The 13,834-nt window shown below is 39.2% G+C and overlaps 2 protein-coding genes across 3 annotated transcripts in view; both read right to left on the bottom strand.

Moving 5' to 3' along the window:
• The window catches only part of rin2a (Ras and Rab interactor 2a), a 31,566-nt gene extending 26,267 nt beyond the window's left edge, over positions 1-5,299 (bottom strand). Inside the window, exon 1 of the mRNA XM_066679628.1 lies at positions 5,056-5,299. The gene's annotated coding sequence lies outside the window, so the exon portion shown is untranslated. The remainder of the gene's footprint in view (positions 1-5,055) is intronic.
• A 2,848-nt stretch (positions 5,300-8,147) lies between these two features.
• Positions 8,148-13,426, bottom strand: si:dkey-187a12.4 (uncharacterized). 2 transcript variants are annotated; one of them, XM_066679860.1, is made up of 4 exons: positions 12,957-13,426; positions 10,457-10,674; positions 9,910-10,069; positions 8,148-9,431 (listed from the first exon to the last, which is right to left on the bottom strand). In XM_066679860.1, the coding sequence occupies exons 1-4, from the start codon at positions 13,285-13,287 to the stop codon at positions 9,259-9,261; spliced, it is 882 nt and encodes a 293-aa protein (XP_066535957.1). In that variant the 5' UTR covers positions 13,288-13,426; the 3' UTR covers positions 8,148-9,258. The 2 variants fall into 2 exon arrangements, with proteins under 2 accessions (XP_066535957.1, XP_066535958.1); XM_066679861.1 differs by having other exon boundaries at positions 8,151-9,431; positions 12,975-13,426.
• Between the last annotated feature and the right edge of the window lie 408 nt (positions 13,427-13,834).

Genomic DNA, 13,834 nt, shown 5'->3' with positions numbered 1-13,834 from the left:
GATAATTTAAGCTTTTTTTTAATCTTTTCTCTTGTGTAGTGGTTTGGCTTGACATGCATCTTCACCAGAACGGTCTGAATGATTTAATTCAGAAACAAGAAAAACAGAAATGTAAGATTTTTGTCTGGAGGGACATATTTGAGGATTTATTTTATTCCTGTTGAATGTCTATTCATTTTCTTTGATATTCAGCTTGTGTACATTTGACTGGAATCAGTGAAGGATTTTTTAACAACAGGAATACGTTTTACATGGAGAACTACCAAAGAATGTGGTTATTAAACTTTAACTGTTATATATTCAGTTTGTCTCTTATAATATTCTAGTGTAATAACAATGCAGAAATCAACTAAATGCATTTATAAAAGGCCACCTTTCTGTCGTATTCTTCACATTACTAAAAGCTGATCAAACTTCTGTCGATTGCTCCTTGTAAAGTGCCTCAGAAACTAACATTCCAGTTCGATGTATGAAATCCCTGGTCTATGTCAACAATGCAGACACATCTGTGTGTTTTGGTTTTGAGCTCCAACTTTTAGGAATGCACTATCATTTGCAAGTCATCAGATTGGATGTGTGAGATCATTTTTGGGGACATCTGCATCAAATGCTTTTGCAATAGGCACGATGCAAACCATATTTCTAGCATCAACCCTAAAAAGAAGAACTGTGATTGCCATTTGTTACATTTACAACATACAGTGACTGAGGTTTATATAATGATCTCAGCACTCAACTCAACATGCTTCAATTTCATCATCTTTCCATCACCTGGCTTCTTCCCCTCAACCATCCCCCAGAAATATCCCTTAATTATATAATACTTATATTGTCAAAGTAGAGCTTTTACATGCCTGATAATATTTTAGCAGCTTTTCTATTAAATTATACAGCAATTGAGAGTTCATCCCCCCCATAAGGAAAAACCTTACTCCCACTCCATTCTTCAAATACCTGAATGAACCTAAGGTAATTGAGGACAAAAACAAAACTACTCCCCTTTCTGCTGCTAAAGCGTCAGATTTTTCCTGTTGTGTAAAAGGGAAGGAAGTGAATGAACCTGCAAATCTACACACACATTAACCTGGAAAACACTGCATAAATCAGGGACTTACCACATTGCACAATTCAGTTGCATACGCTAAGTATGTCATAAAGAACGTTTACAAAGTTACGGCAAAATGAGTCAACCCCTGTTTACTACACTTAAGAGAAGCGTACAGAAACCATCAGTTCATTGAAAGCACCATTAGTGCCTACAGATGAAACCAGACAAGAACACCTCATGGTTGTGCATTCTTAGACATTTTCATTATTGAGTAACACCAGACTTACTATTCATTACTATTTATAGGAGGTCATGGCACGTCTGGGCACGCATAGATAAACGGGAGGGAGAGGGGGGGGGGAGAGAGAGAGAGAGAGAGAGAGAGAGAGTCTTTGTGAAATTGCACAATGGGGAACAAAACTTGGCTAAAAGAGACAGATTTTGGCCAATTAAATCTGGCACTATGTGGGTGCCCTCATTAGGGTCCTGCTGTTATACAGTCTAACATTACCTTGTAACCCCATAAAACTAGCCTAAGTGCTAAAAAAAAAAGTGTTTGTTTGTGTGTGTTTTTTGAGGGGGGGGGGGGGGTAGTGGGCAGCCTAGAGCAGCTGAAATAAGATGAGGTCAGAGGGGCTGACAGCACCAACAGCTGGCTGCTAAGCAAACAACATCTAAAACCATAAATAAATAAATCGCTTTTAACAAATCTGTAGGTACACAAGGAATAAATTCCTCTCCTTTAAAATCTAGACTTTCACACGCACAATGAAAAAAACATTAGCTTATCTAATTAGCTGACTTAAATCACTGTGGATTTCAATTGGCTCTGCTCCTTCTGTGTATGGAGAGTAAAAAAGACTCTGAATGACATTAGCAGACAAGGAAAAGTGGAAAGAAAGTGCGAGAAAACAAGCTCAAAATAGCTTTATACTGCCCACAGTCTGCCACTGAAGTCCTGACCACCAAACATACAAAATACTTAAGGATAGTGGCTCAAATTGTTTTGCATAAACTGAAATGTGGTGCAGATTAAAACATATATTAGGTCTTTCCACCCATGTAAACATCACTCTCATAGCGTCACTCATCACCATGACGTGTCTATGATTTATGACGACAGAAACATAAACTTAAATTGAAAAAGTGTCTGTGTGTGTGTGAGAAACAGAGAGACAGAGAGAGAGAGAGAGAGAGAGAGAGAGAGAGAGAGAAAGGGGTCCAGGCCAACACTCCACAGGATGTGGGCAGCTCCACCCCATCCAGTATTTCCCAAGCTCCCACCAATCAAAATCCAGGTCAACCAGCAATTCACTGTACATGTGCTGGGCCGAATCCAGATTCTTATGGTAGACTGAAACAACACAGCAGTATCAACATCCTGTCATATTCTACCTAAATAGATAGTCGCTATCTATAGGGAGTGGTTGTGGGTTCGGGGCTTTGCTTAAGGGCACCTCAGCCATAGATTGATGGAGGAGGACAATGCTGTTCCTTCACTCCCACCGCCCCAATTTTCCTGCTGGTTGTGGGAATTGAACCAACATTCTTTCAGTCCTAAGCCCTCGTCTCTAACCATTAGGCCATTAGATGGATGGGCACAGAGACGTTTACACAAATGGGACACTTACAAATGAACAACAACAAAAATACTGATATTCTTTAACAAAGTCAGGAACTTACATATAAACAAAACAGCTATCCAGTCTTGTGTTACTAAAGGAGCCAGCACACCCTTGCTATCACTGAAGATAACAGATTAGACTTCTGTTAATTCACTAAAATGAATCATTCTTAAAAACACTGACATAGGAAACTGGCTCCTCCTCACGTAATCTGTGTGGTTTCCTGAGTATTAAAGTGTTTCTCTGAAGATTGCTGTAGCTCTGTCTCCCCATGCTGATTATCTCTGGAATGGAAGGAAATGACAAAAGCCCTCTGCCCTCTTTGAAATTATTCAAACAAAGCTTAAAAAGCAGACCGTCCAAAAAGTCTGACAAAAACAAAGTGGAAAACTTTTTAGAGGGAGAATCCTTTTTTGTGTGTGTCTGTTTTTGAAAAACTAGAACTAGACCTGCGTTTTATTACTCAGTAAATATCACCAGAATCCTGTAGCACAATGCAAACTGATAGTATATATACACACACACACATATATACCATTACCTGACTACTGCCGACATCAGTATCATGCTATACTGCAATCACATGATCATATTGGGAAAGTACTGTGATGCACACATTTATCAGAACCACCCTAGTACAGAGGAAAGGTGATGATTTTCATTATTGTGAAATGCTCATTACAATATACGCCTCTGACTCTTGGTCAGAGCAGACAGTATGGTTATTGATGTAAACAGCATTAATGTCGAACCCTCACATCTTCATCATGTTACCAGACAAGATATTGTGCCCGTTTTAAACACACAATGTCAAATCCGATTACATAACATCAACATGAATGTTCATAACGTTAATTAAAAAAATGGATACGGAATACACACATTCACTGTTATGTAACACAGTGACAAAAATATATTGTCCAATTTTCTGTGTGTGCATATGGCTTAGTATCAAAAAGCTGTGGTTTGGCCAGATTTAATGGGATATGATGCTGACACAGGGTTTAATCATTCTACATGGCAGCTCTCCAGCATTCTGCATTAAAAAACCTTCAAGTTTTCCACATAAATCAGTGGAATATTTAATCAGATATTAAACAATCAGACAATAAAGTTACATAAACTACTTCAACAACCATGAACAAGTGAGAATGCAGTGTTCTTCAGTTATTAACACATTCATGAGCGATAACGTGGGCCACAACATCAGTGAGTTCCAGCAGCTTAAACCCGGCAAAGTGAAATTACACCTTTGTGTTATGTCAAGAGTCACATTTTGCTTCCTCCGTCTATTTATTTGATAAAATATTTACACAACACAATAAAACTAGCTATGATTAATGGAGGTCTAAGGCCTGTGGGTATATGGGATATACATGGGTGTAGAGAATTTAAGATATTGAAAACATGCCTTTTACTAAAGTAATATTCCCAGTCAATTTACACACTTAAACTCTTTTTAAACGTTTGGCAAAAACTGTCAGTTACGTTTCTTTTGCTAGAAATGAATCCTCTTAATGGACTTCAGAAACACAGGTGGGCTGTGGTGGGGAAGACAATTCTGACTCAGGGTTTTAATGAGAGCGTGTTTCTTCCTTCAGACTGGGTCAGACTCGGCTGGTTAGAAACAGAGCATGAAGCACACGTTTAAAATGTTAAATATAGCTTTAAGGAAACCTGTGGCACAGACCTCAGAAAACAATCCAGCAAAATCAAAACACACACCAATGGTCTAGTGAAAAATATGAAAACAAGACTCTGTGTGGGACTCCTAACCTGTGCTGCTTTTAACTCCACCCTGATTACATGGTTTTTCAGAAGAAATATAAAACCATTATTTAAAGCAGGGTTCACAAAGCGGTCATTTGTAAAAGGCTCGAATCCTCGGAGTGGAAACAGATCAGTGTTGAAGGGAATGGTGTATTTACAAGAAGGAAAGTACAATTAGACACAGTTTCGGCCTCAAAACACTGCACTCAAAGCTGGAAATGGGTTTAATCAGTGCGGAGAGTTCTGGAAAGCTTGGAGGAACAACAGGTGCGGTTTTACTGGTTAGAGGCTGAAGTAAACAAACGCGCTTTTCTTGTACTGCCTCAGTACAGTATTCCATTAATAACATTCAATCTATGAGTAACAAACACCTCCTGTTATTACTGGAGTGCGCTGGGGTTGAGGTCAGGAGACCGTCTCACTGAACATATCCGAACCCGCTTCAGCCAACACAAAACACGGCGACGGGAGGCTAGATTTACATCACAAACATGTACTTCAAGGAAGGCTGCTGTGCTCAAGGGTGTCATTATCACACAGAGAGCAATGTCAGCTTCGTAAAGCTTTTAAACACGAACGTTGTTGAACCGTTTGAAATGTTTCGGTGCTTACCTCGACGACGGTTCGCGGGAGGAAGACCTGAGCTCCGGGTTCTCACGAAGATTTTACACGTTCACCACACAGTTCTCCATTGGAAAACGGCACAACTGAGTGGCTGCTGCTCCTCTTTGAATCTGTCCCATTACTGAACGAGAAGCATGGCTGCTCTTTACATCGCAGAGATGTGTAGTTTCTCAGTTCGCAGTCCGAGTCTCTCTCAGCTCAGCTCCACGGCGCATGCGACCTCTCCCGGTAAAAACAAACTCAGGAGAACAAAAGTAAATCTGCCTCAGCTTCGGGTCACGTGTCTCGGCAGGAATGTCTTGGACGGGGATGGCCTTTGTTTGCCGGACAAACCAATTTAGTTTAAAGGCACATTCTGGGGTTTCTGAACCACAAACGCTGCTCTCACGGTCACAACGAGGCCGTTCTAATGCAGGATTTCAACTTGCTATAATTTAAGTCCAGCGTTGAAGACTGTCCCTCTGTACTTTTCCCATGGGACACAGCAAACTTGGGGCTTAAGTTATCCTGCTAAAGTTAGGAATTTGGGTTTGTTGAACACCCTCTATTTGTATTTTCGAGCTGGAGGTGATGACTTTCGATGCCTCAAATTAACAGATGTGTAATTACTCTATATGCCAGCTTTTCATTAGATCTCTCTTGTGAGCAAAAGCAATAAACAAAAATCCCCAGTGTCGATAGGAACAAACTACTGAAATGGCAAAAGTGTTTCTTAACCGTATAGTGTTATTTAAATTTGAATGGTGAAAAAGAGGACACGTCTCTAGGGGTGGGGGTGGGGGGAGGGGTGGACGACTACTGAAGTGCAGACTGACCAATTAAATGTTTACAGAGAAGGTTATCGACCAATAACGGTAGCTCTACAGTCAGACTGTCCAATCCGAAGATTTTAGGCTACTTCACCACGCCCCCTTCTCACTCAAGCGAACCAAACGGAGTAGTGGAGGGCGGGACTACTTTGTGAACGAAACTTCTCGAACTTCTCTGTAAGCTCTGAACAAAATCCCGGACGTTTGTGAAATACCGCTCGGACATTTTTTTTAAGTCTTAAAAATAAGACATGTCCGGGTAAAAGAGGACGTCTGGTCACCCTATGTATGCTTTTCCCCCAAATCATGTTTGTGTTAACCTGAATGCCTTAACAGGGAAATACAAAGTTCTTTTAAAAAATTAAATGAATAAATATATAACCTACCAATTTAACATTAATGCTAGGAAAATAAATTGATGAATTTTGACGTTGGCTTATTTTTCACCATGCTTATTAAAAAAGTTACACCTTAAATTGGGCCTAAGTCATGCAAGGCTGAATTAAGTTAGGTTTATTTGCTTTTCCATACCACTTGCTGTAAATACCTTCTTCACTGTGAGAAATCCAGGACGCACTGACTCTGTTTTCACGCTCCAGATTTTATTCAAGATTCCTGTGCCACCTCCAAATTTAGTCCAACACGACGTCTCTAAAGTTTAAGGAGGAATGCAGACTTGGATTAAGAGTTTAGAATTAGTATTTGTGTTTCAGCCTAATCCTCATAATATATAGAAGATATACTTCAGATTTTCTGATCCACTTCAAACAGTGCAGCGAATTCTGACACCACTTTGGTAGTGTACTATGTAACATTGTTCCTATTGTATTACCAAAGTTTTTCTAATGGCTAACTGCAAACAGGCTGAACATCTCAAACTGATTTCTACTGTTCTCCACTGTTTCTAGCTGTCCTTACTTATATATTGTAAAAAAAATGATCCCTGATTGGTTCAAGCTTATTAGTGATGTAAAAACAGCTTGTGCATGGGTTGGATCGCTGAATCATATTCTATCAGCTTGTAAGGTTAGTTTGGTGCAGTGTTGGTATACATAGAGACAAAATCATGTGTTTAGGGTTTTATTGTTTTTATTGGATTGCAAACAGCTAGACGCTTCACTGAGAGGTTGTAGTAATAAAGTGGTTAGGTTTGTTTGTGAGGGGGAACTTATTCCAGAGTGTGTGTAGGCTATTATTATTGATAGATGGGGTGAAGTGCAAGACTGGATATTGCTGGTCCCAGAGTATACTGCATTAACTACACTGAGGCCAGATATGATGTTGTACTCTGAAAGTAAACGTATAGCTAACTTCACAGAATTAACAATTTCATTTGAGGATACAGTAGATGGAGCATTTGAAAGGAACAAGCATACTTGGCAACTGAGGTGAGGGAACGCGTGTGGCAGGCACATGTAAGATCGGTGGAAACAGGTGTCAAGGGAATTTGTAGCCAAGTCTGCCACATCCTTTCCTTTGCAGTTTGGCGTTAGTGGCTGAAAACTAAGAGCAGCTGTGAAGGAATGATTAGAAACTGCTGAAAGGACAAGTTAGTGTTTGTGAATAAGGTGAACACAGACTAGTTAGGGAAATACACTGTAGAGGTTGAGTGGCTGACTCATGTTTTAGGTATGTGAAGGACAGGGTAGGTAGGAAGTTGTGTAAATTTAGTTGTTGATGATGTATCACGTAAAGATCACATGGAACTGGTGGCACTGAGCATGCATTAACGGTGCCAGTAGGGCTAGATACAGCCTTAGTCACAAGGGAGGCCAGTGTGGATGTACAGTTGTTGATGATTAAGAGTATAGTACGGCTGTAAATCTAGCTTGGAGGGTCTGTGATGCCAAACTGCACTGTTGAACCAGATCATGTTTCATCGGATCATAAACAACCACAGCAACCTTAGTGGTTAGGTGTAGGATTTTAATATTCAACAATAGGAGACATTTTGTGGCTGCAGGTAGCAAGAGAGTGGGGTTGGCTGTATGTAAATCTCTAATGAAATGGCACAGGGTACCTTACATCTTATCCTGTGTATGGTTACAACTAAGGCCCGTTTTTCTGATGTGCAGAGACAGGCCTTTTTTATTAAATGTGGAATAATCATCCCAACTGTCCAACTGAAGCCCACAGTCTTATCCTCTTCAAGCCCTTAAACTAAAGATCTGTAATTAAATTTTAAGGTTAGATCCATTTTGTGGTCATTTCAAATGATTTAATGTAACCATATAATTGAGCTGGTTGGGTCCACATCACAGACATTTGATATGTAAACTGCAGGGCTCAGTGAGAAGACATTTTTTTCTCATATCAACTTGTAGTGTATTAAGTAGATTAAGCAATATTTTTCATTAATATTCACAGCACACAGAAGCTCCAGAACACAGTCTGGTTGGCCAGGCCACAGCCCGACTCTCATGAGGTGAAGTAAACTCTAATTGCTGTCACAGTCATCTATTTTACAAAATTGAAGTTATGTAATAACAAAATGTTGGGAGTAGGATCATGCCCCACTTCCTCCCCTCAGCCAAATATATATCCAACAAACTCACATCATTTCCCTGTCGGACAAATTTGCTAAAAACAAAATACAGTGCTCCGGAGGTAACTGCATGTCAGGGGCAGCAATGGCCTTAAGGTTAGACAAACAGGCTTGAGGCAAAAAACTGACTTGAAGGAAAAACTGACAAGGAAGTAGTGCTTTCTCCTCTCTCAACACTTCTGGCTCAGGTGAACTTGAGCAAAATACCTAACCTCCAAATGCTCCCTGGTTGTGGCCTGTTGCTCTGGGTTTCTATCCAAATTTTGGATGACATTACATCACATTTCAAATGAAGGTGATAATGCTAGTGTGAATTTATGCTTACTTTGCACCTCATATTTATTCCCCAGTTAAACAGAAAATAACGACTGAACATAAAACAGACGTTTGTCAGAAAATCTGTTGTGCTTAAAAAGGAAAAGACAAATGTGACATTTTATAGCCACATCTTGACACATCTTTGAAAAACATTATTACATTATTTTATTACATAAGTGTTTTTATATACAGTATTTTAATTATTAAATAATTGTACCTGGCTTAAAGGTTAGATGTTCATTATATTTTCTGTATAAGATAAAACCTATAAACAAAAAGACATGTTAACTGCTTTATTTAAAAGGGCCCGTAATTGTAGTAGGCTCAGTACTGCTATATCTAATGTCCAATGCACTATAGCTCAACACATTAATGGTTTATAATATAGCCAGAAAATAGCCAGAAAAGTTGTCATAAAAAGATCACATAAAAGCTGTCATTTAAAATATTACTTGGAAATGCACAAATAAAATTGACAGTTTTAATGAAACTGTGTTTTTAAACGATCTGAAGCTGTGTTCACCCTTCCGTGTCAGAGTACTTAGGACACATGAATTCCACAGGAGGTTTGTAATGCTGCCTCCGCCCGCTGCCACCTTGCCTGAATGGTGCAAATCGTAGCCATTTTTTTACTACATCAGCAAACTGATGGTGTGTAGCGTCTTTTCCTACAGGGGTCCTTTTTAAAGCACCTGCAGAACATAAAGCATTTCTTTTTAATCAATAAGATGACCTCTGGTAATGTCTTTTGCAAAATTTCTTTGACATGATACAAACAGCACATACGTCTTTTCCCAAGTTTCTGTGACAGAATAACAATAGTAAATACAAATGTATTACTGGGTTACTATGATAGACTGCCGGTGGAATGTTCTGTACTGAGAAATTGATAAAAATAAACTGCATTTATTAGGACCAGCAGTAGTACTTTCTAAAATAATCTTACAATTTTCATCATACAGTAATGTAACTGTTTGGCCTATGGATTTGGTGTTTAACCCTACAATAACCGGGAGAAGTTTAACATCCTTTGAGTGAGTGAGTGATTGAGTAACTGGATGATAGGAGGCAATCATGATGGCAAAAGAGAATTTGCATTAAAAGTCTTTTTGCAAAGGAGAGAAAATATTTAAATAAGAAATAACAATGTTTGTTTAGCAAGTCACTTACGAAACAAAACTCCTTGAAGTCTAGTGTTTCTGAAGCTCCTTTTTTGCCCTCTGCCGACCCAGTTTAATTCTGAACCTACGCCAAAAGATAAAACTGCCTGCATCAAACGCCTGACTGCATCGTCCACTGTTGCTCCACCCATTCGTGAAAGGTGGGACACCTGTGGTTTGGGAATAAGCGTAAAAGTTTAGAAAGGAAATTATTTACAGCAGTGAGAGTGAAAATACAAACAATATCAACATGCCTAAAAATTACCAAAATGCAAAACTTTCTAAACCAGTTTATTATTACATTAGTGAGGCACTGGATATAATAATCCATCCTGCTTTAAAAAGTAAATTCATCAAAGAATATATTTACGAAAATAGCTTAAAACAATTGACATTAATCCTGCACTTAGCTAGAATTTAACTAGAACACTTTTAAGCGGTCATATTGCCGGGCAATTCAATGGACGACTCTTGTTAAGTTTATTTATGATCACAACACCCATCTTAGTGACTGGAGTAACTACTGAAGTATTATTGCTCTATTAGATAGATATTACCATTCTCTTTTGTGCTCCGGCATCTTCCAAATGTCTCTCTGCTTCATCAAGTTGTTCCATGGTCCGTAATGGCAGATCTATATCGAGGGCTTCAACCTCTTCATCCCACATCTGCCCTTGAATCCTGGTCTGGAGCTCTTTTAGCACTACCCACTGCCTTTGCTGCTCTTCCTTAATCTCAAGGAGGAGTGAGATGATTCTTCTTTGGGCTTCAGTTTCTGGTAATGTAGCATGGAGAATGTTTGCAGATATGTTTGATTAACAAAACTGTTATCCACCACAGAGTAAACACAGTGAAACTACCGGAGCTTAAAAATATGTCTAATGTTAACTAACAAGAAACCATTTATTGATTCCAAGACATCTAGAAATGAGTGTCTGTCACTGGTTAAATTTAGTGAGAGCCAGAATCCATCCCATATAATGTGTCTCTATTAATGCACAAAATAACACATATATAAAATGTTCATATAAAAATATATGTTAATATAATATTTTAAATATAAATGTTAAAATGTTATTTTTCATAGTTCAGACTTTGGTCGTGATTAAATGTGTTGAGATTCTTTCCCACAATGATTTAATTTCACATCCTAAAAACAGAATGCAAATTAGGCTCCATCAAAACAATAATGGAAGAGATAAATAAGCAGATTCAATGCAAGTTCTCTTTAGCTCTTCATTTTTTTACAAATATGATCTGTGTGTGATCACTTGTCATTTCCAGAAATGCTGAACTCTAAACAGTGCTCATCAAATCTATTGCAAACCTTCTCACAACATGCAGCCAGTCCTTAAAATGAAGTGTTGACAAGGTGAACTCACAACCCCCACCCCCCCACACACACAAACAGAAGTATGTTAAATCAGTTTTTACACAGCTCTTTAGAAGCAAATGGCTCTTCACTCACAAGAAATTACATTACAAAGCACTTAAAACACTGGCCTCTGCAGCTGAACAGTACATCTAAGAAAGAGCTATTTATGGTTTAGCCACATGCGCATAATTCTTTACTACACTCAATAGAGAGGAGAATGCCATTTGGGATTGATTTAAGTGCTAAAAGGTTTTTAGAGGCACAGACAATACTCACTCCTGTGAAAGATTCATTTGTATTTGAATGAAAGGAAATAAAATGTACTTTTCCCTTCAAATTAAATGTAGCTGATTAACAGAGTGATTTTGTTGTCTAAAGTTTGTTTCTATTTAGTTTTACATTTGAGCTTCTGTCTACTGTACCTTTATTTTGATTTAGTATTTTAATATTTGACAACAATTATTTTGCCTGCTTATTTATGGCATCCCAGGTTCATTTTCCAATACATGGGTGTACTTCCTTATGATACAGTGTGTGTTGCATTGTTACACTATTATTTGCCACATAGGCATACAGACACAGATGTTCAACTGTGCACAGCTTTAACACTCTTTATAAAAATCACTGACTGAAATGAATCGCTGTGCCAAACACTGACATTGGCTAAAGGGGTATAAAGCCCCTGCAACTTTTTTGCTGTTGCTCATATACCCTGCCATACTCAGCCACAACATTTAATTTACCTTATTTTTATGCTCTTATTGTCCATTTTATTAGATCTCCTGAACATACTAGAGAACGTCATAGTTCTACAATTACAGACTGTTGTCCATGTGTTGCTCGGCATACTTCATTATTCCCCTTTCACTCTGTTGTTGGATGAAGAAACAATTTTAGTACTGCACTAACACATGGCGGTGGTGTGTGTTGTACTGGTATGAATGGATCAGACACAGCAGGGCTGCTGGATTTCCTTAAACCCCTCAGTCTCATTGCTGGATTAAGAATTGTACACCATCCAACAGTTTCTTCTGGGCAGAGTCCATTGACCAGTGATAAAGGACTAGAGGAGGACCAACAAAAACCGTAGCAACAGATGAACTACTGTTTCTGATTTTAGATCTACAAGGTTGATCAACAAGATTGGCCGCTGAGAGGACACTGTTCCCTGGATATTTTAGGTTGGTGGACTATTCTAGCACCAGCAATGACATCCAATGTATGAAAACTCCAGTGGCGCAGCTGTGTCTGATCCACTCAACAAACAAGCAAAACACACAATAACACACCATCCACAATGTTTCACTGCAGTGCTGCTGAGAATGATCCATGACCCAAGCAGCTTATATTCTGTTCTGGTTCAGAAAAAAAAGAAACAAAACAGATTTGTCAAAATGAGACCTGCTCCAATTTGTGTTGTGTTGATGTTTTGTTTTTAATTCTGTACATAAATGTGTAACGCTTATAAATGACCATGCGAGCTGTCTGTCAGCCAAACAAAGCCCAGGGCTTTTTTTCATAGGTGAAGCCTTTTAACCTGGAGAAAGACACATAAATGTCTAAACACACTACACTAACAGTATTTATAACAGCAGGGTGTAAATAAAAGGCAGTTCTGAGAAGTTGTCAGTGAAGTACAGCTCAAATAAATGATGATGATGATTATTATAATCTCTACCTACCCCGTCCCTGCATCCTACCTGATGATGAGGATGATGACGATGAAGATGTAACCGGTATGAACTTTTCCCCCACTGTCTGTGCGCTATTAGACTCTGAGTGCGGATTTAGACTGAAGTTTACATCAGTCCTCCGCGGTGTGTCCTCCACCGCGCGTTTAGGGCCGTCCTCTCGCCCGGAGAGGTCTTCTGACAAGTGGTTCATTTCCTCGGACACAGTGGAGAGCCTCTGCTGAAGAGTCTCCAGTGCCATGTCTGCCATGTGTTTATTCACCAGTCCCTCCACTCGCCGCTGAATCGCCCAGTTTGTCCCGTTCCTGCTGTTTTGCTCCATGGATTGCGCAAGAGAGCGAAGTTACGGAGTGTCGACTCTTTAAAAGCAAAGCCCGCAGCTGAAAACTCTTCTCTGACATAAAAACATAAGAAACACTGGCGAGGCGGAAGTGGTTATCAAACTGTCCCCAGTCAGCGGCGTTATCACGTTACCGCAACGTCACTGCAACGTTGAGAGAACATTGGGAGTTCTCCGCGAAACTACATTTCCCACAAGGCACCGGGGGCACACAAAATCCCGTTAAACAGAAACCCGCGGACGCTGTATTTCTTACAAGCGAATTTTAACGGAATGATTGGAGAAATGTTTTATTGTGTTTTTGGCTTTGCTTCTCATTCTCTCTCTCTCTCTTTTTTCAAAGTGGTAGGTGGTAGACGTCTATTATGTTAGACGTAGCTTGTAAAAATAAACAATATCGCAGGGCTCTCACCCCTACCAGTGAAAATCATGTTTTCTAACTTGTTACATCAATGTAGTGTTTTTAATACGTTCGAGGACGTTTCATGAGTGAAATGACTGAACACTTCGGCTTTGAAACTGTGACCAA

This window comes from Hoplias malabaricus, chromosome 8, assembly GCF_029633855.1.
Source record: "Hoplias malabaricus isolate fHopMal1 chromosome 8, fHopMal1.hap1, whole genome shotgun sequence".
Lineage (NCBI taxonomy): Eukaryota > Metazoa > Chordata > Actinopteri > Characiformes > Erythrinidae > Hoplias > Hoplias malabaricus.
The sequence above is the reverse complement of the archived record's forward strand: the minus strand, read 5'-3'. Positions and strand labels throughout refer to the sequence as shown.